The 27,745-nt window shown below is 43.7% G+C and overlaps 1 protein-coding gene across 2 annotated transcripts in view; it reads left to right on the plus strand.

Moving 5' to 3' along the window:
* Nucleotides 1–27,745, plus strand: part of FGD6 (FYVE, RhoGEF and PH domain containing 6) — a 221,018-nt gene that overhangs the window by 35,682 nt on the left and 157,591 nt on the right. For both annotated transcript variants that reach the window (XM_085653387.1, XM_085653388.1), the window contains exon 2: nucleotides 2,162–4,580. In XM_085653387.1, coding sequence (XP_085509513.1) covers nucleotides 2,162–4,580 — 2,419 coding nt within the window. The remainder of the gene's footprint in view (nucleotides 1–2,161; nucleotides 4,581–27,745) is intronic.

Raw genomic sequence — 27,745 nt, forward strand, 5'->3', positions numbered from 1 at the left:
GTTTGTTAGTTGGATTGAATAGGATAAACGAATAGGATAGAAGAGGGAAGAGTCTAGAAAGTGTTATTTGGGAGATCATAGTAGTACGATGAGGTTTGGGATGAGTCAAAGGAGATATAGATGAGGGAAATATTTAGAAAGGGCTGTTTGGGAGATCATAGTGGTAAAATGAGGTTTGGGGTGAGCCAGGTGGGATAGAGATCACCAACGCCCAGAGAAGCTAAATCTAATGTAATCTACCACTATTCTGTAAGACCCTAAACAACCATCATTTCAAATTGCACATAGCAATCTAGATGCTTCAATGCCTGGAAATCTTGTTCTCTACTTGATTTACAGTACACTATATAACAGTTTGTAATAGCTAAGTAATTCAAATGCATTTCATGGGTACCTATGTGCTTCCTAATCTTATGTGTACATAATTTACGCATTGTAGGAAATATACTTTGCTGGTATTTTTCCACAAGAAACTTTCTCCACATTCATTATTTGAAGAACCCTTCAGCTTTCCTTCTCTTTGATCCAAATAACAATTCCACACTATTCTGAGCTGTGAGATGTATGTCTAGAGTCACTTTATGCAGAGAACCTGTGAGGAGTAACTCTGGAACTGGTCACTTTTCCAGGAAGTACTTCCTCCCCTGCCTTTAGGGAGCTCCTTTGACAACAATCCGCCAGGAACCTTATTATACATAGTGCCACAGAAGCGCAACAGCCGTATGCCCCCATGTCATTGTGATTTTACAGAAGGGGCCGCGGACTCTTGTGTGACCCATTCTGTATCACTGATAGCGCTGGTGGAATGTAGTGCTAGCACTATCTTGAGAAGACATTCCCTCGTTATTAAGCTCTTTTACATGGGGATGTGCCCCACGTAAATGAGGGAATCACTTTGCCTCTTCTCCCGTTCCCTATTATGGACCCGGGCACAGAGGCAAACAGGCCCTTGGGAGGTGTACTGACAGTGAGCCACAAATAGGTGGTGCATGTTATTTCGCCCCCGAGGACAGCCCTCTCAAGGGACAGAAGGGGGTCCAGTGGACCGCTCAAACTTTCCCCTGCAGGCGGTTGCAGTCACTCGCAGCACCAGCCTACAAGGGGGATCTCTGTCCTTTCTCTAAAGTGCTGGTAGGTTGCCGTCTACACTGTGAAACACAGAGCAGTCTGAAAGCAGCCACTCTGTATTTCACATAATGCATGGCAGTAAGGGTCAGGATTATATCTTTCATGGTTTTACAGACGTGCACTCCTACCCTGAGTTACTCAACTGCCGTTTTCTAGGGTACCCAGTGCATATGACAATAATCATGGATACATTAAGGGTCTACATGCATAGTGTATCATTTGCTCAGAGAGGTCATGGTAAGATCGATCACATGCATTGGATGTGTCTGATCAGTTAAGTTTTAGCCTACAATACTTGCTTCTTGGTCCTGCAACAGGTGGTAATACCAGACCGCTAAAAGTGGAACCTTCTAGTATAATACATACCAATGTTTAGCCAATTACTGAACTCTCGGGTGTTTCTGTAGAGAGTGTTTGAGACAGAAGGAAGTGGACTGATTTGGTCAGAACCTCATATTTTGATCAAGTAGAGAAGCTAGGACTAGGTTCGGGCCTTTATGTTCCTTATCAAAGTTAACCAATAGGTAAGCAGCCCCTTGTGCTGAAAAAAATTCTACAAACAAGATTTCTAGTTTAAGATGACAAATGTATCTTTTAAAGACCTCCTACTACTGCTGGGCAGGGTATTCTATTAGATAGGAGCCTTCATCCTCCACCAGGGTACACAAAAATAGTTGGTTACAAACCTGCTTTATATGGAATGAAAAGTTTAAAGAACCGCCCTTGACATCTGTGTTCAGTTTGTAGCCTCTTTGAATTTGAGGCTTTGGCTAAGAAAGTGTCTAAATCATTTCCTTACTCAGCACACTAGCTGATGGTGACCATCCATTTAGATAGCTTGAACCTAGAACGTGGGTCGGTAGCCTGTACAAAGTATAATGAATTTAATGAAAGAATTGTATGTGAAGTCCTACTATGTTTGTGATCCGTATCGCAGCAAGGATCCTGGCATTAATAATTTCATGAGATGTTGCTAAAACATAGAAAATGATGTTCATGTAAAATATTTTCCTTCTGTTTTTTTTTTTTTTAGATCTCAAAAAGCCTCCTGTGGCTCCTAAACCCAAGTTTGCTGTCCATCCTCCATTGGCGCCCAAGCCAGAGTCATTGATCACCAATGTTCTGCAAGCTTCGAAGAAGTCCAAACCGGTAATAGCACCAAAGCCAAAAGTTCTGAAAAGCTCCTCTTTTCGTGAGCAGAGGACGCCATCAGCCTTCAATAAAAATACCAGTTTGGAGGAGCTCAAAAGTAACCGCTCTGAGAGCCTGGACTTCTTAAATTGCAAGAATGGCACATCAGGCAACGACACCGAGGATCGTTCTTACATCATCTCCATGTGTTCCTGTAACTTCAAGTGTAACCACAAGCTGGGGAATGGGGGGAACTTGTATAACACCCAGACTGTCTTTGAACAGCTTGAAAAACTCACTTTGCAAAATAGTGAAATATGTAGGCAGCCAACACCATATGCCAAAACAAGGTGGAAAAAGGATAACCTGGGTGAAAAAGGAACAAGCACAAATCAGATAGTATTCAACACCTGTGTTCTAGAAGCTAATGTTAAAAATGATTTTTGTAGAAATATGTTTTCCAAGAACTGCTGTTTCAAGCACAAAGACTCCAATAATGATCTTCAAGGAAAAGGCAGCAAATGCAAAAATGAGGAGATGGAAGGTGTCAGCTCTGGCTTACCTGTATCCAGCTCTGAAGAATGTATAGTGAAACCAACCATCATCATGTCAAATGACAGAGTGTGTGAAGCTAATAAATCTTGCCATAGTCCGAAAAGAGGCAAGAAAAATGTGTCTCCAATGGACCAAGAAAATGTTCTAAATTGCAAAACAGACAATGCAAATACAGTAGTTGGAAATGTACATGAGACCAGTGTTAAAGAAACCTCTTTAGGGCCACCAGCAAAAGTACTACCAGTCCCAAAGCCAAGAACAGTACGTGTTGCCTGTCTCGTCCGCCAAGACTGTGTAGATTCTCCAGGCGATGAGACGCTTGAGCCGAGCTGCTCAGAGGCTCCTGCCCTCCAATCTGTTGAATCTGCGTTGAAGAAATTGACAAAAATCAATGTACTTTGTGAGAGCGTTTCCTATCAGGAAGAGCAGCTGGGAAATGTGAACCATATGAACGAGAAAACAAGTTCTTTGTGTGAGAGCATGGACTTGTCCTTGCTAGAGGTGCCTCCTGATACAGAGTGCTTGGAAAGTCAGAACGTTGGCACTGTGACTGCACAGGATTCCTCCGTTGTGGAAGAAATGCTCGACCACACACTGGATAGCGATCTGGGATTCACACCAAACCTTGTTGACAAAGATGAAGATTCCATTGAACCTGGTACTGTGGAGAAAAGGTCAAGTTTCATAAGATGTTGTTCTCTCTCCATGAGCTTACCAAAGCAGCTCAAAATAACGTGCAGTCAGCATGTATCTTCAACCAATGGCCCGGTCTCTTCTTCACCAAAGAAGGACAAAGGGCTTCAGTTGAAAGCTGAAAGTTCCCCAAGGGTTGTGCCGAAGAAACCCCAAAGACACAGTTTGCCAGCAGCCGGACAGCTTAAGAAAGCTGCGTCTGAGGAGACAGTTGAAAAAAGTTGTTTTGTTTCTAATGCCGAAAAACATTCTGAAGGGGTTGTGAATGAAATTAGACTACGACATGCATTGGGCAAAGAATGTTGTGTTCCACCGTCAGAGGACCTGACAAAGCAGACTTCTGAGAAACCAGTCTGGAAACTACATCGGCCCATTCTTCCATTTTCAGGCAGCCCGGAATCCTTAAAGTTGTCTTCCAACCATGCTCAGTCTACAGTTACAACAAAGCCTAGAGCAAAGTCCTTATCATCCGTTGACATGGAACGAATTGACAAGTCTCCCAAGGACTCTCCAAAGAAAAGTACTTTCAAAAAGCTCCTCAACATGAAACTGTCGGTCTGCATAATAAAAAGCGATTTCCAACGTTTCTTGTGTAAAGGGAGCCAGTCTGGAGACAGCACCACACCTGGTTTTTCTTCTGGGGAAGGAAACAGGGTTGGCCACAATTTCATCTCGACTCCCTCATTTGGAGATAGGAAAATCAAACCTAGCAAAGCACAATCTGTCGACTCTTGTAGTCCAGAGTCGCAAAAGAAAAGACTGAAGGATGAGAGTCAGGCGGACATGTCCACCCGTCACCGTTCTGGATCATTAGGGGATCCATGTACACTTTCAGTGCAAAACCCATCCGATCAGCTTTTGGATTTTGAGACCAGCCTTTCCCAAGCGGAATATGAAAATGTCCGTCACTATGAAGAAATTCCAGAGTATGAGAACCTGCCATTCGCCTTGCACTCGGATAAAGATGCATCTTATGAATGGCAGAATTCTAGCAGCGTGGAAGACTATGATGCTAACGTGTATGAGGTGCAAGATCCATATGAAAGGGGAGAACGAAGATATCTGTGTAACAGGTAATGACCACTGATATTGTGGAGCTATTTATCGGCTGCCTCCGAAATGCCAATGCTATGTTCTATGGCTTGGTCAATATTTGTGGATTGTTCCCCATTTGTGTGTTGGGTAATGCAGTCAAATGCTGAGGGTGTGTAAAGTGTTTGAAATGACAAAACAAAAAAGTATACGTTTGTAAACACGTGATTGTATGCTGATGGATCATTGAATCGATCAACAGAAAGTTGTTCAATACAAACACAAAATGGGAGAGTTTTGAGGATTACTGTGAATGAAGCAGTGATATATCCCAACATGAAATAAAATATCTTTGCCAGCAAACTTGATATTCTATTTCCTCTTCATACTTGTGCAAGTTAGACTTGTCTAGTCAAATGGTATTTCATTCATGATTTAGGGTTGAGTCTAATTTTGATGTTGATTTACAAGCCCCGTTTTAGTCCAGCATTATATGATTGTTTATTTTAGCTCCAGGGTATTGCTTGTTGGCCAGCTAATACATTGAGGACAAATGATGAATGTGGCAGAAAAACACATTTTACATTTTAACGCATTATAATGTCTTAGTGTTGCCTAGAACATAACTTTATTGGACTGTGAACTCCTATGCTGCGCCAGACCTGGTGTGTTAAGCGCTATATGTAAATTGCAGTATGTTTGCATGGCTTTATGTGATTGAGCGCTATATGAAACAAAGCAAGGTTCCAGTGAACACATATCATCGATATATCCTAATAGAGTGTTGGATACGGATTTCTTGTAATGCATAACTTTTGTCCTTTGAGAGTGAGGAATTTTTCTGTCTCAAGGTGTTTTGAACTGGGAAGGTATGCGTCTGTCCAGGTTTTTCTATCATGATATACCAGCTTATAAAGCTCAACCCTGATCCTATTGTATTAGAATCCCACAGTTTATGCATCTTCCTATCTTAACATGTCTTAATGTAATTTTTAAGCATCACCACATTCTGGGTTCCGTGAAGCCAGGAGAACCTTCTTTCCAGGCCAGTACTGGTCTGTAAATTTCCTCTACTGGTGCATTTCTCATCTAGTTATCACAACAGTTTGTCTTTCATTGTTTTACCGAATACACACGATTATAAACCATACCATTGCTACAGGCATGTACCAACTCCCATTTAATTTTGCCACCATGATTCATAGTTAGTACTTTGAGTTTTGTCGCCTCACGGATGTGCGTTGGTGGTTATGCATTTACTGTCCCTGTGGCAAGACTGCACTTTGCTGCTGCTGTCCTTTCTTAGAGGTTGCATAGTTGGGGGTGACAGGATTGTGGGAGTATTGTTGCCGTAGCGTTTGGAACTAGAGAATGGAGCTGTTTTCCTGGATCGACAATGGGTAAACATCCATGAATAAATTAACACCAGTGAAATCCTCTTTGTCCACACGGCCTTGAGGTATATAGCGGTATATTTAGGAGTTGTGGGTGATTTATATTTGTGCACTTGTCACAGTTGGAATTTGTGCATCATTTTGTCGACCACATAAGGAGGTTATTTATGTACATGGCCTCCATTGCCCATTGTTTCAGGGTCAGTATACCATGTAGCTACCTGATATCATTTGCAACCATGCGGGCTTCTGATGACTTCACTGATAGATTCTGGAGACCAGAAATCACCCTTCCAGCTAAGATGTACTTTTTGCGGTTTGTGCATGTGCACCGCAGCTAAAGGAGCAGCATTTTCCTCCACACTCCACCCAGAACAGGTTACCCCTGTCTTGATACCATGTTTGTGGGGAAATTGAAATCTTTTGTGATGTGTAGAAAACAAGCCTCTATTTTGGTATAGTCACTGTTAGAGTTTAATAAATAAAACAAGAACAAAACAACAAAAATCCAATTAGTAGAACTGGAAATATAAAATTTGAAACCTTTTAAAGAAAATAGTGGCAAAAGGCATAAAGCACCAACTGTGGGTATCTTGTCGCGTTGAACCAGTACAAAATCACAAGTTCAGGCCGACCACAATCCAGCACGGGTTAGCTACAGAGACCCAGTTATGCCCACTGAACAGAGTACCTTAAGTTCTGGTTTGCCTTGCGTGGATTTGTGTTGAAGATGCATCGCGCAGCCGAGGTGATAATTCTGTTCCGTGGTGCGAGGTCCTGTTGCATCGACGTTGCTGATCCCTTCGACAGGGTTTGCGATGTGAAGTCTGGAGTCCGGGATATGTCTTTCAGTCGAAGCGATATGTTGGTTCAGAGGATTTGTGAAGCTGCGTTCCGGAGCCATCAAGGCTGCCATCGATTGAGAGATGTGAGACCCAGCACCAAGGATGCATCGCGCAGTGGTGGTTCTGAAGGCGTTGCGGGCTTTGGCAGTCATGTAAGTCTTTGCAACCGGTCTAATCCACACATCAGCGGAGATGCATCAGTTCTGCTTGGGGTTGTGCCACACAACAGAGGAGATGTGTCTGTTCTGCTGGATCCACGGAGGCTAGCAAAATACCTTAAGCTCAATTCCAAGGTTCCAGGACTGTGGTGGCACCACTTGGCAGGGTACACTTACAGATGGTAGAGAGTCCAGGTGCAGATGTAAGGTTGTTGGAAGCCTCTTATGTTCCTGAGGCTTCAGGTCAAGTGGCCAGCCAACCAGCCCTTTTAGTCACTCTGGGTTCAAGAGATGTAGGTCCAGTCCTTCTCACTCAAGCAAGAGGGCAGAAGGTCCGCACAGCAAAGCAGTCCAGCAGAGTAGCAGTTCTTTAGCATCACAGCGGTCCTTCTTCCTGGCTGAGTATCCTGAAGTGTACTGAGCTGGTGGTATCTGAGGTCCTTTTATACACAGCTGTGCCTTTGAAGTGGGGAGAAGCTTCTGAGGGCATGCTTTTGAAGTGCACAGGTGTCCTGCCTTCTCTGCCCTGGCTCCAGACTAACTACAGGAGGAGTGCAGCCCTTTGTGTGGCGGCAGGGCACAGGCTATTCAAGTGTAAGCAGGGCTGTTCCAATCTCCTCCCTCCCGTCCTGCCAGTGATGGCCCATCCAGTCACATCTAAACTCCCATTGTGTGTGGCTCTCTAGGAGGGATACACAAAGCCCAACTGCCAACTGTCACCCACACCCAGTTATGTGACCCAGAGACAGGCTGCAGGCACCAAATGGCTAAGGCAAAAAAAAATTCAACTTTCTAAACGTTTCATTTTCAGAATTGTAATTTAAAATCCAACTTCACCATAAATTAGGATTTTAGATTAGGATTCCAGAAACACCAAACATGAACTGGTTATCTCTTCCCATTTGCCAATTACATTTATAAAATGTAATAAGGTAACTCCAATGTTATCCTGTTGGAGGGATGGGCCTTGCAGTAGTGAAAAACGAATTTGAGTTTTTCACTACCAGGACACGGAAAACTTAAAAGTACATGTCCTCCTTTTTAAATACATTGCACCCTGCCTTCTGAGTGCCTTATATGAATTAAAAAGGATAGTCTGGGCCTGGCAAACGGTTTACTCTGCAAGGTTGAAATGGCAGTTTATACTGCACACAAAGGCTCTGCAATGGCAGGCCTGAGACATGTCGAAAGGGCTACTTAAGTGGGTAGCACAATCAGTGCTGCAGTCACACTAGTAGCCTTTATTTAAAGGCCCTGGGCTCATGTAGTGCCACTTTAATAAGGACTTGCAAGTCAATTAATTATGTCAATTGAGTACAAACCAATTCGACCATGTTTTAAGGAGAGCACAAGAACTTTAGCACTGGTTAGCAGTGGTAAAGTGCACGGAGTCCTAAGACAAACAAAAATGAAGTTTGCAAAAAGTGGAGGGCAAAGACAAAAAGGTTTGGGGGTGACCCTGCAGAAAGTGCCAAGTCCAACACACATTATGAGAAATGGGCTATATTTTGTTTATCAAAAATCATTTTGTAACTCAAGTTTAGCTTTGCTGCCCTCCACTCAGAGACTCTATCATGCATGCTATCTAAGTGATATCGCAGCTTCCTCAGTCATCTGATGAAGAGCCTAATTGTCTGTATGTGAAGTTGAGGGATGATGTGACTATGAGAGGGAGGAAACACTACAGTGGTCTCTTGGCCACGCCTGATATTTCTACATTGTTGTGAAAGAGGTGATAACTTTGACCATGACAGGAAGTATGAGGACTGTGTGACTCAGAGAGTCAATGGAGGGATAGGGAACAGTAGGAGAACTCAAACCAGTGGCCAAAATCGTGTAGTTACTAAGTGACTCTTTCAAAGGATCGTGTTTGCTTTCTGCTTGTCGTTTACAATGTGACTAAAAGGGTTCTGGACCACGGAGGTTTACTCGAAGGGAGAAGGGACAAAAACAGCCCCAGTTGCTTGATATTTTTGTCTAGTGAGAATGGTGAAAGGGTACTAATGCACAGTGTCCTGGAACAGCTGGACATTCTTCTCCTCGATGACAATCACAAAGCCCAGATTCTTCATTGAGCCACTAGGTCTCCTTCCATTCTTTGTTAGGACCTTGCATGTGCACTACTATCTAGATTATTTGAGTATTATCTTCAGTGTTTTCCCATTCTGCAGGCCTTCTCCTGGAAATCCTTTGTATGGGGTATAATTTTGGCTTTCGTGCGCTCCATTGCCTTCCCTCGACCTATGATTTAATTAGTTTCTAAAAATCTGCTGCTCGAAGCTTATTAAATATATACACAACTTAAAATGTGACTAGATTCTTTTGAATTACATGGTGTGGAGTGGAAATTTGCTTTAAGCGGCTTCTGAGTATTGTGACCGCGCTGATGCATCATTCAACCCAGTGTTGATGGCTGCTTCAAATATGAGCTTGTAGAACTTGTGTATAATAAAGAGTGCCCTTATTATTCCATGTAGACTTGTGAAAAATTAGCGTCCTTATCACACGAGTTAAACATCTTTCCCAGTAGGTAGGGCTCATAGGGTAATGGGCTGTGAATGTGCTCAAAGACCTGTCCCTTGAAAATAAAATCCATACTCTTACTGTGCTCGGACATTAATTTTTATGCCAGTATTATTTTTTCTGGCGTCCAAGGCCGCCTACTTCACCAAGGGGGAATGTTTCTTCCTGATCTTCTGAGAAGTGCTTAATGATGGCGCATTTGGGATAGGGGTTGAAGAAGAAAAGATGAGCCTAAATGCTGCAAATAATGAGACAAATAATGACCCTTCAGGATCCAGGGTATGGAATGAGAAAGTCCTGTCGGTACCGCCCTTCAATCTGAAGGAGTAGTCGTGTGGATTGCATTCATGTGGTTCTTTGTAGTTCCGTTTTTGTGGTCTATAAATCGTTCTGGGCTTTGCAAGTGCTGAGCTAAGAGGCCTGTTGCTTTGTGCTGGGTGGCACTCTCTCTTGAAGAGTATATGTGAGTCTCTTTTTTCAGTTCTGGCATGTGGGGATTGAGTGCGATCCTTTCCATGAGGATAGCCGTCTCTGCATCAACTCAATTCATTTCCGGGACTGATCTCTCCTGTCTCCTTCAACAGCTCGCCGGTGGCCACATCGGTATTGGATCTGCGATGCCAGGAGTCAAAGATACTTTCCAAGGTTCAGCCGTCGCTATCCCTCTCACTCAAGCTTGCTTTGGTGTTCAAGCATCATATTTCGGTGTGTTCAAGCGTTTGATATATATATATATATATATATATAAATAATTTTTTGGAAGGCGTAGCCGAAACGCATCTGTCCATTTATTCGTGTAACCTAATAAATCCTTAAAACTTACTTTGTCAGTGTGCGCCTCGAACCGTGACTTTGGAATAGGTCACATGCTGGGAATATATATATATGATATAAAAAAAATTGTGTGGAAAAGGATACAACCTTTGATGCACCACAATATTGCAGTCAAAATATCGACCTACAGGTTTGGTATACCGTCTCCCAAAGTATTGTCATTGCAGATTTAATAATAGTAGATCAATAATTGCCTTGATATATATCGGAGCTCGATATAATAGTCCTGACTTGAACTGCTGGTCCCAGTTACTAATGTCCTCCAGCAGCTTTGGAGTTTTCCACAACGCCTCGCGACTCTGGACCATCGTGGGACGCTCAGAGGAAACAAAGATACGGCTGAGCACGGATGAAGAAACAGTCATATTGCTCCACAACAGCCTCTTCCTGTGGATTATTTTAGGCAGCAGCTCAGGAAATATCCAGCCCTCGCTCAGCTCGGTATCGCAAACCATTTGCTGCTCAAACTTTAATCACTCAGTCGCCGCAATGTGTTCTCCAAGATCCATGAAATGGTTGTCCTTGGGCGGCCTACACAGACTTGCATGACTCTTTAGGAGCTACTCTTACTCCTCTCCTCACAAAGACAGTAATGTATTGTCACAGCACCAAAGACCCAACTGCATAACTGCTGCATGCAGGTTTTTATATGTTGACGCCTCAGATAAGAAATACGACCAGCTCTTACATTTGTTATGCATGACAATGCGAACGATCATATGCTACTATTCCCCTCCTGTATGAGACTTGCCGTTAAAGAAAAGTCAAGGTTCCAATCAGCACTTATTGTTCGAATAACTTTGATTTTAATACATCTGGCCGGGTGCTAAAAAGATGGGTGCAGTGGTGCAATCTACACACTGTGTGTCTCTTTCTTCAACAGTGTTGGTGCAGACATGACCGATGCCCATGTATGTCATCTGCGACATAAACACGTGACAAAAGTTCCAGAACATAATCCATTGTGTGCTGTGCCTTGTCACATGTTGAAGGGTGCACTGATATCTGATGGTGCTCTGGCCCATTCTCCCTCCGTTCTGCATTTCTCTTCTCGATAGTGCCCTTGCAATCGGATGGAGCACTATTCACCGCTGGGCCCCAGGTGAAGTAGTTGGCTGGATGCCTTAAGAATGACTTCACTGCTTCTCAGTGCTTAATGTGTGCTGTTAGTTACCACCTGAACTTCTTCTTATGGGGACCTGGACGCTCTACTATCGTCCACATTGTCCCCTTCCAGTTTGGTGCTGCCTTAATAAGACACGCGGAGGCAGAGAGCAGAGCAGGCCTTGTTTAGGACAGCCAAGACAGTTCTACTTTACCATGTGTCATATTAGCAGCCCTTCTTCTATTGCCACAATTCATGATGGAAATAAAAGAAGCACTTTGGTGTGCCTTCTGGCTCTTATGCATGCTGCTGTCCGACCAGACCTAGAATAGAGCTGAAGAACCGGGGAGAGGTCCTTCCTTCCCTGAACCATGCCCTCTCCTCACTCAGCCTCCTGAGCCTTCAGAAAAGGTTTGGTAACTGGCACTTATTTTTATTACAGATCAAGCACTGCTGCTACCAAAGAGCAGGATGGCACAGTGAATTACTTATTTCACAAAGGACACCTACTGCACATTTGTGCCACTTTTTGAACATGGTGTTTCAGCCTTCAGGGAGCAGAATAGAGGCTGGGTGAACGAATGGATGCTTTTCATTCAAATTTCCATCACCATCCAAGCGCCAGCAAGTTTCTGGACATTTACTGGAAAGCTAGGGGACTTCATCATTCAGAGTTGTTGCTGCACTAACACTGTAGCAGTGGAAGCCGCTGCCGAATGCGCTGGTGATGCCGTGACCGTCTGCAGTGTCAGTGGTGAGCCTCAGTGGTAGCTTAGGGTGGCTTTGTCGCGCCTGAGCATTCAGATGTGGATTCCTGAGGCCTTGATTAGCTGTTATGGTAACAACAGGTTGGGGGAGTTCTGTGATGAGAAGTGGTCTCAAAATATCTAATTTGCTTGAGGATTGGAAGATTGAACCATTTTCCTGCATTTCCATTCAATCTAAGATGGATGCAGGAGGTACCCTGGTTCCATCCATTATAGAGGTGACTTGAGATTGCAACGAAAGAAGATAGTGAGGATCTCTTCGTGATCCCCACAGTGCTGTCCAAAACTGGCTAATGTAACCGAGACAGGGAGCAGATAAGCAGGACATGCATAGATCTATAATAGACCCTAGGGCAGCAGAGAACCTGATGGCAAGAACGCAATCTGCAAACGTGGCTGAAGGTTCACACCCCCTCTGTGCTAATACCTGATTGTGGAGGTGCGGCTCGGTCGTCTGCTCTGTGTGGTCATTACCCTGATCTTGCACCAGAAAAATGCTGTGGAAAACCTATTCTTGCTGTTGATGGAGGAGTAAGCTGCTCCTTAGCATCGAAAGCAGTGAAACTGAGCCTGATAACTGTCGCCTTCCACACACCTGGGATATATAAGCCCAGTACATGCCCGCTGTTCGATCTCCCTGCCGAATCTTGCATTGCACTTCAGGAGAGTCCGCTCCGCTGCAGTGTATGAATTGTTCTGTACTCACTCTTGAGCTCTTCCAAGGATCCTGCTCTAGCATGTTTGGGTTTTATAGTGAGCACAATACAGTTATTGTTTGTTTACCGAACACTAAACTTTGTTACTTTTCATGAAGCTATCTTTGAAGTTCAACACCCCACTGCAAATCCAAGATGGCTTGTTACAAATGTGCTTTACTGGAGGCAGTGGTTTTGGACATCCGTTGACCTGTTGGAGAGGAAATTTCAGTTTCTTGCCAATTCCATCTTGGAACGTGTTGTTGATGTATGAAGCTGCTTATGGATTTTAGTTATTGCTTTAATTTATATTGTTCAAATTTCCTTGTGTGGTTTTTTCGCCTGGCCATGTGCAGCACAGTGTCCAGCTAATCCAAATGATTAGCTGGAATGTCAGCCAGCCTCTTCTGTGTTATCTGCGTTTCTTTAAAGTTCGACCAGCACATGACCGGGGATCATTTTTAATCCAGAATAGTTTAGAAGGCGTGGAAGCAGGAGGATGCTTAGCAAAGTTATTTGTGGAAACCACACTCGCCATCCTTTGTGGTATTCAGGATCAGCAGCAGCCGTAGAGTGGGGCATCCTGAGATCTGCCCGTGAGAAGGATACAGCGGGTTGGATTATGACCCATTGGCATGAAAAGTCCCTCAAACATTCTGACTTGGTTTTATACAGTCTGGACGGCCAGGGGAGAAGACCACTCTGCAGATGTCCAGGCCTTTGACTCAGCAGTGGTGTAATGCTGTTGGGTGGAGCACCATAAACCTGATGTTTTGCTTTCTTAGAATTAATTGTGGTTTGGGGTAAAGCTGTCGGAGCGGCCTCAAAAGAGTCCAGCATCCCACTACACTGAATCTAGAGTTAAGAAACAAAAACGTATTGGACCTGGGACCATGTGACCCTGGGGCTGCCTGTATTTAACATGAAGTTTAGCCAGATTTCCTGACTTTCAATAGAAAAAAGTCTGAGTGAATAACTGATGGTCATAGTCCTTGAAACTGGGGTTAAAATATGATGCTTTAAATGGAAGTTGCTCTACAAGCTTAGTAAATCCTGGCAGATCAACTTCTGTCGCACAATGACCAAAGATGCCGACATGCTCAGTCTGCGGCCCGAAGTAGGCCTTACTGCTGCAGCTCCCTTGCCCTCACTGCATCATTTTCAGCTATATTATGTGCAAAAACGGAGGCACTCGCTTAAAACTTCCCTAATTGAATACGTTCGACAGTCCTGTTAAGTTTTGAATCTGTGGTGCGATTTTTCCATGCGACACGACGTAGACCGAGTGTGCGCACCTTTCGTTCTCAGTTGAGTAATACAAAAAAACAATCCATCCATATCCTCGGCTTTAAAAAAAAAAAAAAAAAAAAAAAGGTCTCCTTTGATTATAAAATATTACAACTGTTATGAAAACAAACCAGGACTTGCAGCCGAGTCCTAATTGGAGCTTAAGAGGGGGAAAGGATGCCAGGACATTTGCAGGTTTGTATTGGGAAGTTGGCACAGGAGTTTGTGATGGGTTGCTCTGAGTTAAGACTTGTATTTGTGGGGGCCAAGCAGTGCATTTGCTCTGTTGTGACTTGAATCTGAGCTGCAGAGCACAGACTGTTTGTCTTCTGGGTAATCCTGCTCCTCGGGGCAAACTATACTTTTATCATCTCCCCGCTCAGCAATAAGGTAGAGCATCGCCGTGTTTGCAAACCACTAAAAACCACCAGCGGCGTCCTGGAACTGGCGTGATAACTGCCGCTGTGTGGTTTATTGATGTTTGATAATTATATACAACATGAAACTCTAATTAATTCTATAACCTATGGAAAGATGTTCTTTTTTCAGAAACAACAGATTTCTGGCCTTTTGCTGTAACCGAATAGAAACGATTTTAACAACTCTAGCAAATTTGGTTCTCTCAGTGTTATAGAACCCATTAGACCCAAAGCATATCATTGTCTGGTGAGTTGATGCAGCATCCACATGAAGGCATTCCTGTGACTTCTCTTCCATCCCCTCAGCTGTTTATCCTTTTCTGTCATCCATCTACTAGTTCCACTCTACAGAAAAACATGAGGTCTTCGCCTTGGGAATTACCCTAACATTGGGGAGCCCTGGAGTCCCTGTAAGTACTTTAACATGATTAGGACTAAAATCAAAACGCAAAAGAAGTTGAACGGAATGTCCCCAATGCCCCTCCACCCCGGGTGTCATGCTTCATCATTGGCCATGCTTGCTCGTCAAATAATCCTCTATTGACAGGCCAGCTTCCTGTATTTAGCAGGAAGTGCGCCCCATTTTCAGTAATAACCCCACCCCCACCCCAATTTTCTCATTGTCATCTTGCCTCCTGTATTCTTTTTTTCCTCCAGTCTCTCTCCAGTCATTTGTAGTTTCTTCGACCATGTTCCTCAATGTGTCTCCACTCCCTTTTCGCTTTACTCCCAATGTCTAATATGCTCACTCTCCTTCCTTAGTGTGTTATTTCCTCATCCTCCTACCCATCCATCATACATATATATGATTTTTTTTTTAGCCTCCCTTTCTTCAGGTGTCTGATTGTCTTGACTTTCTAAGCTACAACATCATTTAGCCTCTTCTGCACTTTTCTGAATTCCTCTTTCCTCCCAGTTCCTCAGTTCCTGATTTACTCAATCTCCACTTCTCCTCATGCAAATTTCCTACACGTCTTTCCTCATAATATTTTATTTCCCTTATTGTTTTCTATGCATTGCATCATCTATCCTCAAACGTCTCCCGTGTTTTACCACCCCTTTAAGTGTGTCTCGTTTCCATGACTCCTTGCTTCATATCTCCCTCTTTCGATTACTTGTGTTATGTTCTGATCTCTCCTTTCTTGTCATTATACATGGCTATACCTAAAACCGCAAAAAATGTTCAATTGCAAATCCATTGAACTCCTTTTAGTTCTTATTCACGGCGAAATGAATGAAAACCAAAATGAGGGAAACTGACAAATACACCACGGTGGTGATTTTTCATTTTCTGTTGATTGGTTTTGAGAATATTATCTAGAAAATAAATCCTAATGCAAATTGTGTTGACATAAATTCAGGATTTTAAGAAGACCATTACAAATGGTTAATTAAGTTTGTGACTTGTGGGCTGTAATAATTATGACAGAGGCAACCATAAAGGCAAGAAAAAGGAGAATAAAGTAGGTAACTGGATAGAAGGTATTTTACCTCCGTACAGCTCGTGGATACTGGGGATGGTCTGCTTCAGGCCTCCTAAGGAAGGATAAAACTCCCAACTAGAAAAGAAACACTGTTCCAAAGTAGGATACCATGCATTTTAGAATTGTTTCTGTTTACAGTGAAGAACGTAACTTAGTCCACACAATTTTACATTTCTGATGGGTTCCAAGTGTAAGTTGTACAACTTGACTGATTCAGGGGTGTGTATGAGTTTGTGCATGCTGTTGTGTGTCATTGTGTCTTTTTGGTGAACTGATTACCAATCCAATCTTTCTTTATTTCTGTCAGTGGACCAGAAAAGAACGGGTTACTAATATTTACCTTCCTCAGGACACTTTTTGCCAAACAGGAGGCCCTTAGCTTGGGTTCAGTATATATGAGCTATGCAGATCAGCTCTATGCACACATCGGCGTAGTGTAATTTTAGACATCCCATAGCACGGATGCTGGGGATCCGGAGACCCAAAATTGATAATACTAGGACAAGTCACTGACTGGTAAGATGTACAAAATGCCATCAGTTATTTAGAACCAGTTGGGTAATCGACAAAGGTTTTGTTGTCTCCTTCACTAACTAGCAAAGACACAGTCAACGTGAAGACTGAGCCGAAAGCTTTCTCATTACCGTACAGCACCTAATAATTCAATCCATTGTTGTCTGTTTCGATAAACTCCCAGTGGCTCTCAGTCAGATGGATTAGGAGACCATACGTAACCGAATGACTTATTAAGGGAAAGTTAGCAAAAGCTCTTAGGCTACAGCCTTGGTCCAGTTTGTTTCCATGGTAGGTAGACAGTAGACAGTGCTCGCATTTTCTGATCTGGCACCACCTTTGGCAATAAACAGGTTTTTGGAATAAATAAAAGAATGTGGATCACAGTGTTGTAATGTACTCGGAGATCTGTATCTAAAGTGAATTGTGAAACTAACTTGAGAACAAGATGTTATTAGATGACCTTAACCTGGCAGAGCAATGGCTGGGCAGAAAGAGGTAATTCAGTCCCTGGGGGAGATGGCTTTGTTTAATGTCAAAAAATGTAGGTAGACCAATAGCGTATGCTGTTAACAAGCCAAATATTGCACAGTACCAAACGACTGTGATGTGAGGCTGGTAGGTGTGTATCAAATGCCTTATTTGACTGATGCAGGTGACACAACATACAGAAAGAAGCAAGCCTTCTAGATGGAAACAAATGTATTGATGCATATGAAGTGCTCTAGGCCCATTCAGCAGAATTTGTTTTGAATCTGGAGTGCTTAGCCCATCTGACTCTTGTTCCCCTGGTATTGTTTAAACCATGTCATGGTGCTGTCCGCCTTCTTGGATTGGACAGTAATCCTCATGCCCCATACTCTGCACGTGTTGTGCTAGGATTGATGAAAAATACGAGCAGGAGATTATTCATGCCTAGTGGCCCAAGAGCGACAATAACCCATTGAACAGACCCGCCAGCTTTTCGCAATTTTGCAAATCGGGAATTCAGCACAATTGTGCAATGCCGGCGAAAAGAGCCTCTGTTTTGCAGGGCTTTCCACTCCTGCATTCCTATTGGCTTTCATGCTGCACGTTATGTCGTGCATGTGCGTGCTGCCACCGTTTTAGATTCCTCAGAAAAGAAGCCAAGGGGACGAATGTGCACTCCCAGTGAGAGCACCCGGTCCATCCAGCCTGCCCGTGCTTTACTCTCTTCCCGTGTACGGTGGTCTCCATCTTTACCCTTGGTTAGTCAGTGCCATTGTTTCCTTGTATTATTAATCCGGGACTTAATTAATTTAGTATGCTTTTGCCTTAATCAGTTCTTATGGGACAAGCTGTCCTGCATTCACCACATTTCACAAGAAAATACTATTCCCAGAACACACTTCGCTGCAAGGCGAAAATAAGTAAAGCACTGTTTGGAACTGGTACACGTATTATCTGCAGCGCTTGAAATCGACATTGGAATCCATTACTATTGGTTCTTTGCGCAGTGATAAATCCCCTCTATGAAGTGCATTTTCATTCTGTGCGTCACAAATTGTGGCACGCTCCTTTTTAAACCGCTCACCCCTACAAAGGCTCCCCATAGGCCGAACTTGGGTTTTCATTCAAGTAGTTATGGACCTCTCTTTCCTGTACCTGGAGTGGTCCATCTCTGCGTTCCATCTGCTATGACCTATGATGGAGCGCTGAGATATTCCGGTAACATGCCAGGACATGCTGAGCAGAAAAACACACATCTAGTTTGTGTACACATCTAGTTTGTGTACACATCTAGTTTGTGTTCTTTATTTAGGCAGCAGATTCTGTACACAGAAAATAAACTTTAAAAATAATAGGTATTTGCATTTTGTCACTGTCCCGTTCACAAGAAAGCATACAAACATACAGAACACACTAAAGCTATTTTGGCTGTTACCGCTTTAAAAAGTATTTCCAAAGCAGCAAAGTGCAAGTTATTACAAAATGACTATTTTTGGTAACATTATTGGAAGGGTTTAAACACAAAGTAGCCCATTGACATGTGAGTGAAAAGGAGAGGGTTTCTGATGATGAAATACATATTTTACTTAGCATCCGCGTGCGAGAGTAAGGAAGCCGCCCACACAATAGAGTAAGAAAGCTTCTTCACAGGTCAAATGTACTCTGACAAAAAGCATTGATGCTGTGTTGTTAATTCTCATTTGTTTCTAGATAACAGTAATAAGCTTGCTATTCTATCATTTGCAGCATCAAAATTAAGGTCATTTTACCAAATAAAGTGCAGCAAAGATGCGGCAAAAAATGCAGGTGTGTGCCGGAAATGTTTTCTTTTTGTGCCGGAACATTTGCTAATCCATGCCGCAAAATCCTGGGCCATCTGATTGAAGAGCCCCTCTACTCCCCACTGTCCTGCAGCATTACTGACTTTAAAATGACAATATTCAGTCAGTCTTGCTCATCGGTGGTCGGGAGAGGCCATCATATCTGAATGTGACTAGTGTTGCTTCCTCTCATTTTCTGCAATATGAGACTTCCTGGCCATCTATGGAGGTGAGAAGTCGGCTGTCTCATGGACCTATCTTCTGTGCCGTCTTGATCGTGATATATATTATCAAGGTCAGAGGAGATATGCCACTTCTACATATTCTTGTAGCATTGATGACAATCCATATTGTCTTCTTTGAAACATTTAACATTAAAGCTTTCAATGAAGGCACGCCCTGTCTTTCTTCTTTGGATAATATGTTGTATGAAGCCCTTATCACTGAAGTAACTCTGTCCCCCGCGTGACAACTTGACCACATCCTTGTCATTGGCTTCCTTTTCCCAGTCTAGTGACAGGGAGGATCCTTCTGCGGGCTATATCTTCAAATGACATGTCCCTCTCAGACTTGACCCTGGGCTGGATGACTTTTTATGGCTCCGCAGAAACTTCAAACATTGTGATGGTGTCCGGTGTTTGCAGCCAGTCCTCAAAGTTCAGTACCTTTTCAAGGATTGTTCCCAGCTCATGATGTGCTGAGATTTGTCCCAGATTTTCCAGATCCGTTTTTGTGATTCTGAACATACCGGACTATTCCCCTCTCTGGTGTTTTGTCATGGAATCCTACATGCAATTGTGTGCTCTCATTGGAGTATTGGTACACTCTATCGACATTTACTTTCTGGACTTTTGTCAGGTGGAATCACCATATTTGTGGGTAAAAGGAGAAATAGTCTTTTAATTTCCAAAAATACCCTCTTACTCAAAATGACTTTTCCTGAGGATAAATCATTAAGAAAAGCCCTAGAAATAAATCTTACTTTTTTGGCTTTCAGATATTTTAGACTTGGATTGCCTGCCAGTGGCGCCCCTACCAAAAAAAATACACCCACAATATTTGTGGAAGGTGATCTCTCTTTGGTATGGAAATGGAACTGTTGACGCCCCTTCACGGTGTTTATTGAACTGACTGTTGTGACAACGTAGCACTGCTTTTGACCCTTGAGGACATCATAACCAAATTTATGAACAACGAATAAAATAAGTGGTTAGTTACATTGATGAAAGTTCTTTAAAATTACACTGAAATGAATGTCAAAACCATAATTCTTGCAAATGCCCCAAAACTAGAGGAAGCAACCCGTTTTAATGCCAAATGTACCCGAAGTCCCCTCAGTGCAACCCAAATTTCTTTCCGTGAATGCAAATCTAGTAGGACTCTGTAATGTACAGAAATCAAGTAAGGCTTGCCAAAATCTTCTAGAAATGGACCGGGCCGCAGACCCCCTGGTAGACGCCAGCGAGAGGCTAACACTCCATTGTGCCAAGATAGCTGTCCTCCCAGCTGTATGTTGAGCCACATAAGTAGGCATTGCTTGTGTAGGGGGTGACCAGTCCGCTAAGCAGTGGCTTTTGCTTTATTCATCGAGTGGCCACATGTGCAGCAGGTGCACCGGCGCATCTTGACCCCGCCGCCTCCCATCCATGCCCTGCCTGATGATCTGTGTGTGGCGGCAAGTCGGCCCTGGCAGATGGCGACCCGCCCACCGTGCACATCTGTGCTCTGCCCCCCTCTAGTGCAGAATAGGGCCTGCCTTCGCCATTGTTGTCCAGGATTTACGGCAGAAAGAAAGCCTTTTGTGTCAGACCGACACGAGGCCGTCAGCCGCCTCCGCGTGCATCTGTACCCCTCTCCCTGCCACGTGGAAGCACACACTTGTAAGAAACCTCCACTGAACTTTTTGTTTTGCAGTTCATACATTACTATCTATAGCACTGGCCTGCTGCTTAATAATGAGTCTCTCCCCGCCCCCGTAACCCCGATTGACACCGGGGTCACTGACCTGAGAGGCGTTTCAGGGCAGTGGCAGAGCGGGGCTCCGAGTCATTTGAATAACCTTTCGATATTTTACCTTGGACAAAGTGTCTGTAAACGTGTAACTGCTGCGCCCTTTCTACTTCCGCCCACCTGCGTAATACTCTTTACAATACATGTTATCACTGCTGTGCCTCACAGTCCTTGCAGACCCTTTAAGAGGGGATTTTACACCAAAAATAAGGCCCAGGCACGGGCTGCGGGTAAGCACGCATCCACGGAGGACTGACGACTCTTTAGTTTCAGTGACTCGAAGCAAAATCGAATAACGTTGTCGGGAACCGTCTGTGCCACCATTAATCTGACTGTCAGCCGCAGATGGACAGTTATGAAACATTTTAAGGAACCACAGGGTTTGACCATAAATATACTGTAGTTGGGGAGTATACCAAATAAACTAGAACATTTTTCCGGGACACAGTTTTTAATGGTCAGGGCTGTTGATGTTTGGGAAGTCTGCTTCTGCGTCTTTGTAAATTTATGTTGATGAAAGCAATAAAGCTTGGGCCTCTGGTGGGAACAGAAGATGGCCCTAGAAGGATGCTTAATTATTGTTCCTTTCTCACTTTAAAGGGCTTTATGCCCTAGAAATCTAAATTGGGACCCCCCCCTACAGGATTTTGGCTGATACTGTGATTTAGGAGTGGTTTAGAAACGCCACTTGTAGTGTGGACCAGTGGTGTGTGCGTACAAGGATTTTGGGAGTCATAGAACGTTCTATGGGGACATCTAGCCAAGCACTTTATCTTTAGCACAGTTTATAAAATATTAGACGTGTTACAGTGTATTCAGCATGGCTGTTCCATCCTTGATTCTACGCAAGACAGGGCAGGCTGGAAAGGGGCACGGGTGTGTCCTGGGCCGTGTGTTGCCGTGGGAGTGAACGGTTGAACCTTGGCCAGTTGGACCGTTGAGATTTGTTCGAATGTCGTTCAGGAAGTGGTGTTGGCAGATTCATCAATGCAGGCAACGTCCTTTGGCGTGGCTAGGCCACAGCATACGCATGTACGCTCCCCAGATCTTCTGTTTCCCGGCATTATGTCCCTGTTAGCCTCTTTAGGCTGGCTGGTTCTTGTGGTATTTGTGCCTGCAAATGATGGGTTGCAAATCTTTACATGGTTTCCTGGTGCAGGAAGTTTGGATCCTGACCAGACACTATTTAAAGCGTCTGCATTGCCCTAATTACTGAATAAGTTGTCTGTTTCATTCTCCCTCCCACTGTGGTCCCCATCAGTTCTTTTTTTTTATTAGATTCTTTTGTTGATGTGTATTTGATCAGATAGATTTTTGCAAGAAGTGACAATCTATAATTCTTCCCCTCCCCGAGACCTTTTGGCGGTGATCTGGACTTCTGAAAAGCCAGTATGGTGGGGGCCGCCAGACCTTTGGTTGATATGAGACTGACTGCCTCCACTCTACCGGCCATCAGAAGCCTGGGCTTGCTGGAGGGAAGCTCCTGAAATGCAACCAGTCCATTGCGGTTGTGCTCCCTGCGTATCCAGTATTTATGTTGGAAACCGTTCACACTTTTTATTTGTATCCAGATGTGGAGTGGTGGACGAGGTGCACTGTATGCTGCAGCAGCTGTACATCAAGTCTGTTCTCTCTACGAGGTCAGTTCGAACCTTGATCCTTGGGACCACTGTAAATGTGACTGTGATCGGAATTACTTTCGTTTTGTTGACCTGCATATTAAGGGCTGCTTCTGGTGCCTCAGATTACAACCAAGTCGTCTTTTATTCATTCCTATCAACAAGAGATTTTTGCCTTCCTTAATTTTTAGAGTTCTGTCATTTACATTTACAGTATTTCATCTCTAATTTATCTAACCTTACTGTGGCACGTGCAATGTAGAAGTGAAACCGCCGGCTCCATAGACCAGAGATCAAGCTGCCACCTGGGTGATGTTTGGCTTGGCACAACCAGACTTGGATTTAGACCCTTGGCCAAACATTGTGGAAGGCTTGGAAAGCCTGCCAATGCTTCAGCTTTTCACTGGACTAGAACTTCTGTGCTGCAGGATTTGGGCTTTTTCACCAAATGTCTTTCTTCTTCCGCCTTTTGTGTTACTCAAATCGGGACAAATGTGTACGAGTCGTGCAAGTGATACTCAAAATGCAGCCGTTATGAAAATGAATCCCTGTAAAACCAGCTTGTGTAAGGGTGTGGAGGGCTAGAGGGAACAGAAATGCAAATCCACCTTTTCATTTACCACGGAAAAAAAATTCTGCTCTGATCCACCCACTTCAGCGTGTTGCGGGTAGCATCGACAGTGGAGAGGCACAGCCAAGACAGTTGTACCTGGATGCATGTCTTATATATTTATAGGAACCGTTTCATACATACCATAGAATTTCTTTGACACCTGTAAAGTACAGTATATATGCAGATGGGCAGAGCCTTATGTCAATGTCAGCGGTTTTTGTAGAGCGCACATATCACCGGGGAGGTCTCATGGCGCTGGGCAACAACAGCAGCAGATGGACAGTGAAAGTCTGCTTACTGGGAGAAGAGCCAGGTTTTTAGTTCTCTGCGGAAACGTCTATGATCAACTATGGATAGGTGGTGAGTTGGTAACTTATTCCAGAGCTTGGGGGCCAGATAAGAGAATGATCGGCCACCATTTCGGGAGGTTCGGATGCGTGGCTGGACAAGGTGCAATTTGGTACCCGACCTTAAGGGTCTGCCAGGCATTTACCATTGAAGTTTCTTAGCTAAGTATCTTATTTGCTATTTATTGACATTGGTGAGCGTGGGAGGGACTGCGCTCATGAGAGGCGCAAAGTCTTCAATTGTAATGCATCTACACATATAAGCCCCTGTTCTGTTATGTTAATTAGTAATACAAATAGAAATGTATGCAGGCCTAGCGCACAGTCTCATTGCATAAGCACATGGTGTAAGCTGTGACGATCAAGGGAAGGAGCCCGACCGTCGTCATAGGAATGTCCGCTCTGTGGTATAAACGTGGGATTTGAGCTTTGCACTGTAGTAATCAATCTCTAAGTCTGCATGGCTTACTACCCTATCACCGAATAACATGTCATTGGGTTAAACTTATTTTCAATGGCATGGAGTATGCGTGTGTAAATGGTACAATAGTGCTGGAAAGTGCAGAAAAGAGTGATTTAGAAATGTGTTCTGGGATCTGCCCATCATGTATCAACAGTGCAGACAGCACAGCTATGTCTGTCCTTCCCCATCTCGCCTCCTTTGGGTCATAGTAAACTCCAAAATTACACACTTACCCATAGGATCTCTGGGTACCAGCAAGAAAGCGGCAAAGACCTGGCTTTGATGAGAAAAATGACTTCATGGTGGAAAATAGGAGGTTCTCGGTTGTTTTTCAAAATGGGGAAAGGTTAGCAGTTTCCTCAATTTAGCAAGTTTATTTTTCCCAAAAGAACCCCTCCTCTTTTCTTTTTTTGCGCCCGCTTTGAACCTTCCACTCCTTGCTCAGTGAGCCATTTTGTTTTACATACACAAAGAAGCCGAATTCCATCTGCCTTAGTACTTAATATGTAAACAAATGGAAGAACATGTACACCTATGTGGCAGGCAGCTGGAAACTTGTATGTTTCTGTCAGTCGTGCGTCTTTCCCTTCCATCGCTTTCCCTGAAGAGATAACATAACAACATATGTATTTGTAAAGCATACGTTCACCCGTGGGCATCTTGGCGCTGAATAACAAATGTTTATTGTTTACCCAACTCAATGGTACTCGTTTTATCGACCTCCGATGAATGAAAGGCTGAGTGGACCCACCGGGATTTGAACCTGTGACGAACACAGGCCCCTGCAGTGGATGCATTAGTCCACTGAGCCTCTGGACCCAGCTACCGATATGACTGTCGGGGTACTTGTATGCTTTGTAATGAAGCAAGGCTGATGGCCATGTATTCTTCATGCGCATGTACCATGTGTGTAGCTATTGGAAGATTACGACTTGCAAGAGGCCTCATTTTCATTATCAGTCTTTGTCCCAGACCAAGAGAAAGACAGGCGTACAAAGGAGGAAGATGTAACAGCATTTGCAATGCAATAGGTCTCGCAATTGCGAGAGTTTTAGCTATTGGCATTGAAAATGACAATGCCTTTTCTCAGTTTTGAAAACGAACACATAAATAAAAGGCATTGTCATCTACAATGCCAATAGTTCAAACTATAGCATTGCAAATGTTTTTTTTTTTGTAGGCACTGGAGATTAAGTGATTAAGTCGTTACCCAGCTCTAAAGTCGTCAGCTTTGGCTAGATTTATCCTTCACTCTGCCGGCGAGCAAGACGACAATGGAAGTCAGTCGTGAGCACTCTACATTTTGAGTCCTCAATAAAGACTCCTTGGTTGGTGTATCCTCTGATGTCTCGCCATGTTATTTCTGGGGTGAGCATACACGTTTTTCGTAATAAAGCGATTTACTGATTAATGGTGAGGAGTGAATTTTCTTAATTTTTAGCTTATGCTAGTAACTAAGCACTGTTAGTTTAGAATTATGTTAATGTTTGTATTTAATATTACAATGAAAAAACGAATTAAATTGTGTTATTTACGAGCCTCAGATTCCGAGTCCTGCAGAACGGCAACCAATAGAAAGAAGTAAAAACGTTCTGTGCATCGGCAGCCTACACTCAGGGGTCAACAGGAGAAGCGACGGGCGTGTGCCCGAATCGGCTCACGTTTTTACCAACAACCAATGGGAGTCAACATACAGTGAGCCAATCTGAGCCTGTGCAGCCATGTCACCACCCCCACCCCAGCTTCCTTCTCTAGACGCTAATCCGGATTAAAAAAATCGAGCGGCTGGCATGATTGAAAGTAAAAAACTAAAAAACAACGATTTGGGTGAGTTGCGCTCAAGATGACACGCGGCCGCCAATTATTTAATGTGAAAGAAAAAAACAAAGAGTTGGGCGAGCGGGCACCGCTCATGTTTTTACCAGCAACCAATGGGAGTTAACATACAGTCAGCCACTTCGAGCCTGTGCTGCAGCCATATTGCCACCCCCACGCCCCATTTCCTTCTCTAGACGCTAATCAGGATTTATAAAAATTGAGCGGCTGGCATGATTGAAAGTTAAAAAGGGAACTATTTGAAAAGTGCAAGGTGACATACCAGTATTTTATGAAACGAGGAGAAGCGACCAAAACATAAGTCGCCGCACAGCGCATTGCCTTTCACCGCACTTACTGTGTGCAAAATGAGCGAGCAGCAGAGTCCAATCTTCAGTCCCCTGTAGGGCAGGCTGAGTGTGATTCACACACAGGGCTGCGTTCCCACTAGCACACGAGAAAGGAAATAAAGCGCAATGGTCTCCGGGCCTCGCTCCAAATTAATTAAATTAATAAACCAAGCGCGGACGCTAAAGTCAGCGGACCGCGCTCCAAATTAAATAAATAAATAAACAAGCGCGAGGACCGCGCTACAAATAACAAACCAAGCTATCGCTATTGCGCGAATGAGGAAAAGTGGTCACAGAGTAATTGAAGGAGACTGTATAACGCCGCAAGTAAAAAATCCAGTACGGATGGGCCGTCGAAGAAGGAGACGAGGCGGTAACAAAAAAGCCTCATTCTCAATCAAAACACAGCGTTTAACATAAACGATGAAGCCAGCCAATAAGATTGATGGGCGGGGGTACAAGTCCCCTTCTGAAATCTTATCGATTACAATAAGTCCCGCAGAGCGAGGAGTGCATGCGCGCTCCAGCGCAAAGTCTGCGAGACCTAAAAACAGCAACAAAGGGAGAAAACAAGGACAAAAAGCATTAGCAAAGCCAATACGTCTTGCCTACGCGAGAGCTTTGTGAATGTCCTTTAGCCATGATGTAGCAATCCTCGTGTAAGAGGGAGGGTGGGAGGGACACGAAGGGGGTAGAGATGTACACATGGAAGCCAACTGAAAAAGATGCACCATAGTAAGTTACTTAAATACAAAGAAAAAGTAGCACTTAAAAAATGAGCAGTAGAAGTAGACCAGTCCATGCTCAAGAAAAGGGACAAACACACACATAGGAAGGAAGCCTACTGCAGCTGACCAATAAGAGAGTGATTCTGAAGTTAAACAGTGGTAAGTAATGCACGGATCTAAATCCATTGTTGGAAAACAAAGGTTCTTGCACATGCGCTCTCTATGCAAGACCTAAAAAGGACCCCAAAATGAGATAAAGTGGCAGAAATTCTAGGGAGCTGAAAGCAAGAGGTATGAAGTGGAATCAAAATTAGGCATCCTTGGTATTTGGCAGCCCTGGCATTGGCAGCACCAGCAGAGAGCTCCTAAGAAAAACTTTGGGCCCTGCACTTATTGTTATTAATATTTTTTCAAATTAAGCGCTTGGTTACATTTCAGCTGCTCAGTCGATGATGGCAAGCATTATGTTCCGTGGCCAGTATGTTATGGTGAGAGTGTGGTTGTGCCGCAAAAGAGTATTTTTGAAGTGACAAATTATGGAGTGTAAACCTTACATCCTATTGAAGCGTGGAAAAATGGCTAATACTGCTAAAAATCTGATTAACTGTAATGAATACAGCCATAACACCCAAATGTAATGGATGCTACATTTAACTTTTTCATATGAAATGTTATCTAGAACTCTTTAAAGACACCATACAGCTCTTCGCAGCTTTGTTAGCTTCGAGGGCCTAGCTTAGTCATCGAAGAGCTCTGCGTTTGCATATGATTTACTCCTCGGCTCCTTGTCTCACCCAAAGTAAACCGTGCAATTATATAACTTGTAATTACAGACTACTCAAAGCCACTCGAGGAGCGTTCATCGAGGTCACTGCTACAATGATGGTCTGGTCTCATTTTTGCTGAGAATATGCTGTCTCAGAGGAGGCTGGGTCCACTTCTAAAA

This window comes from Triturus cristatus, chromosome 4_1 (assembly GCF_964204655.1).
Source record: "Triturus cristatus chromosome 4_1, aTriCri1.1, whole genome shotgun sequence".
NCBI classification, from domain to species: Eukaryota; Metazoa; Chordata; class Amphibia; order Caudata; family Salamandridae; genus Triturus; species Triturus cristatus.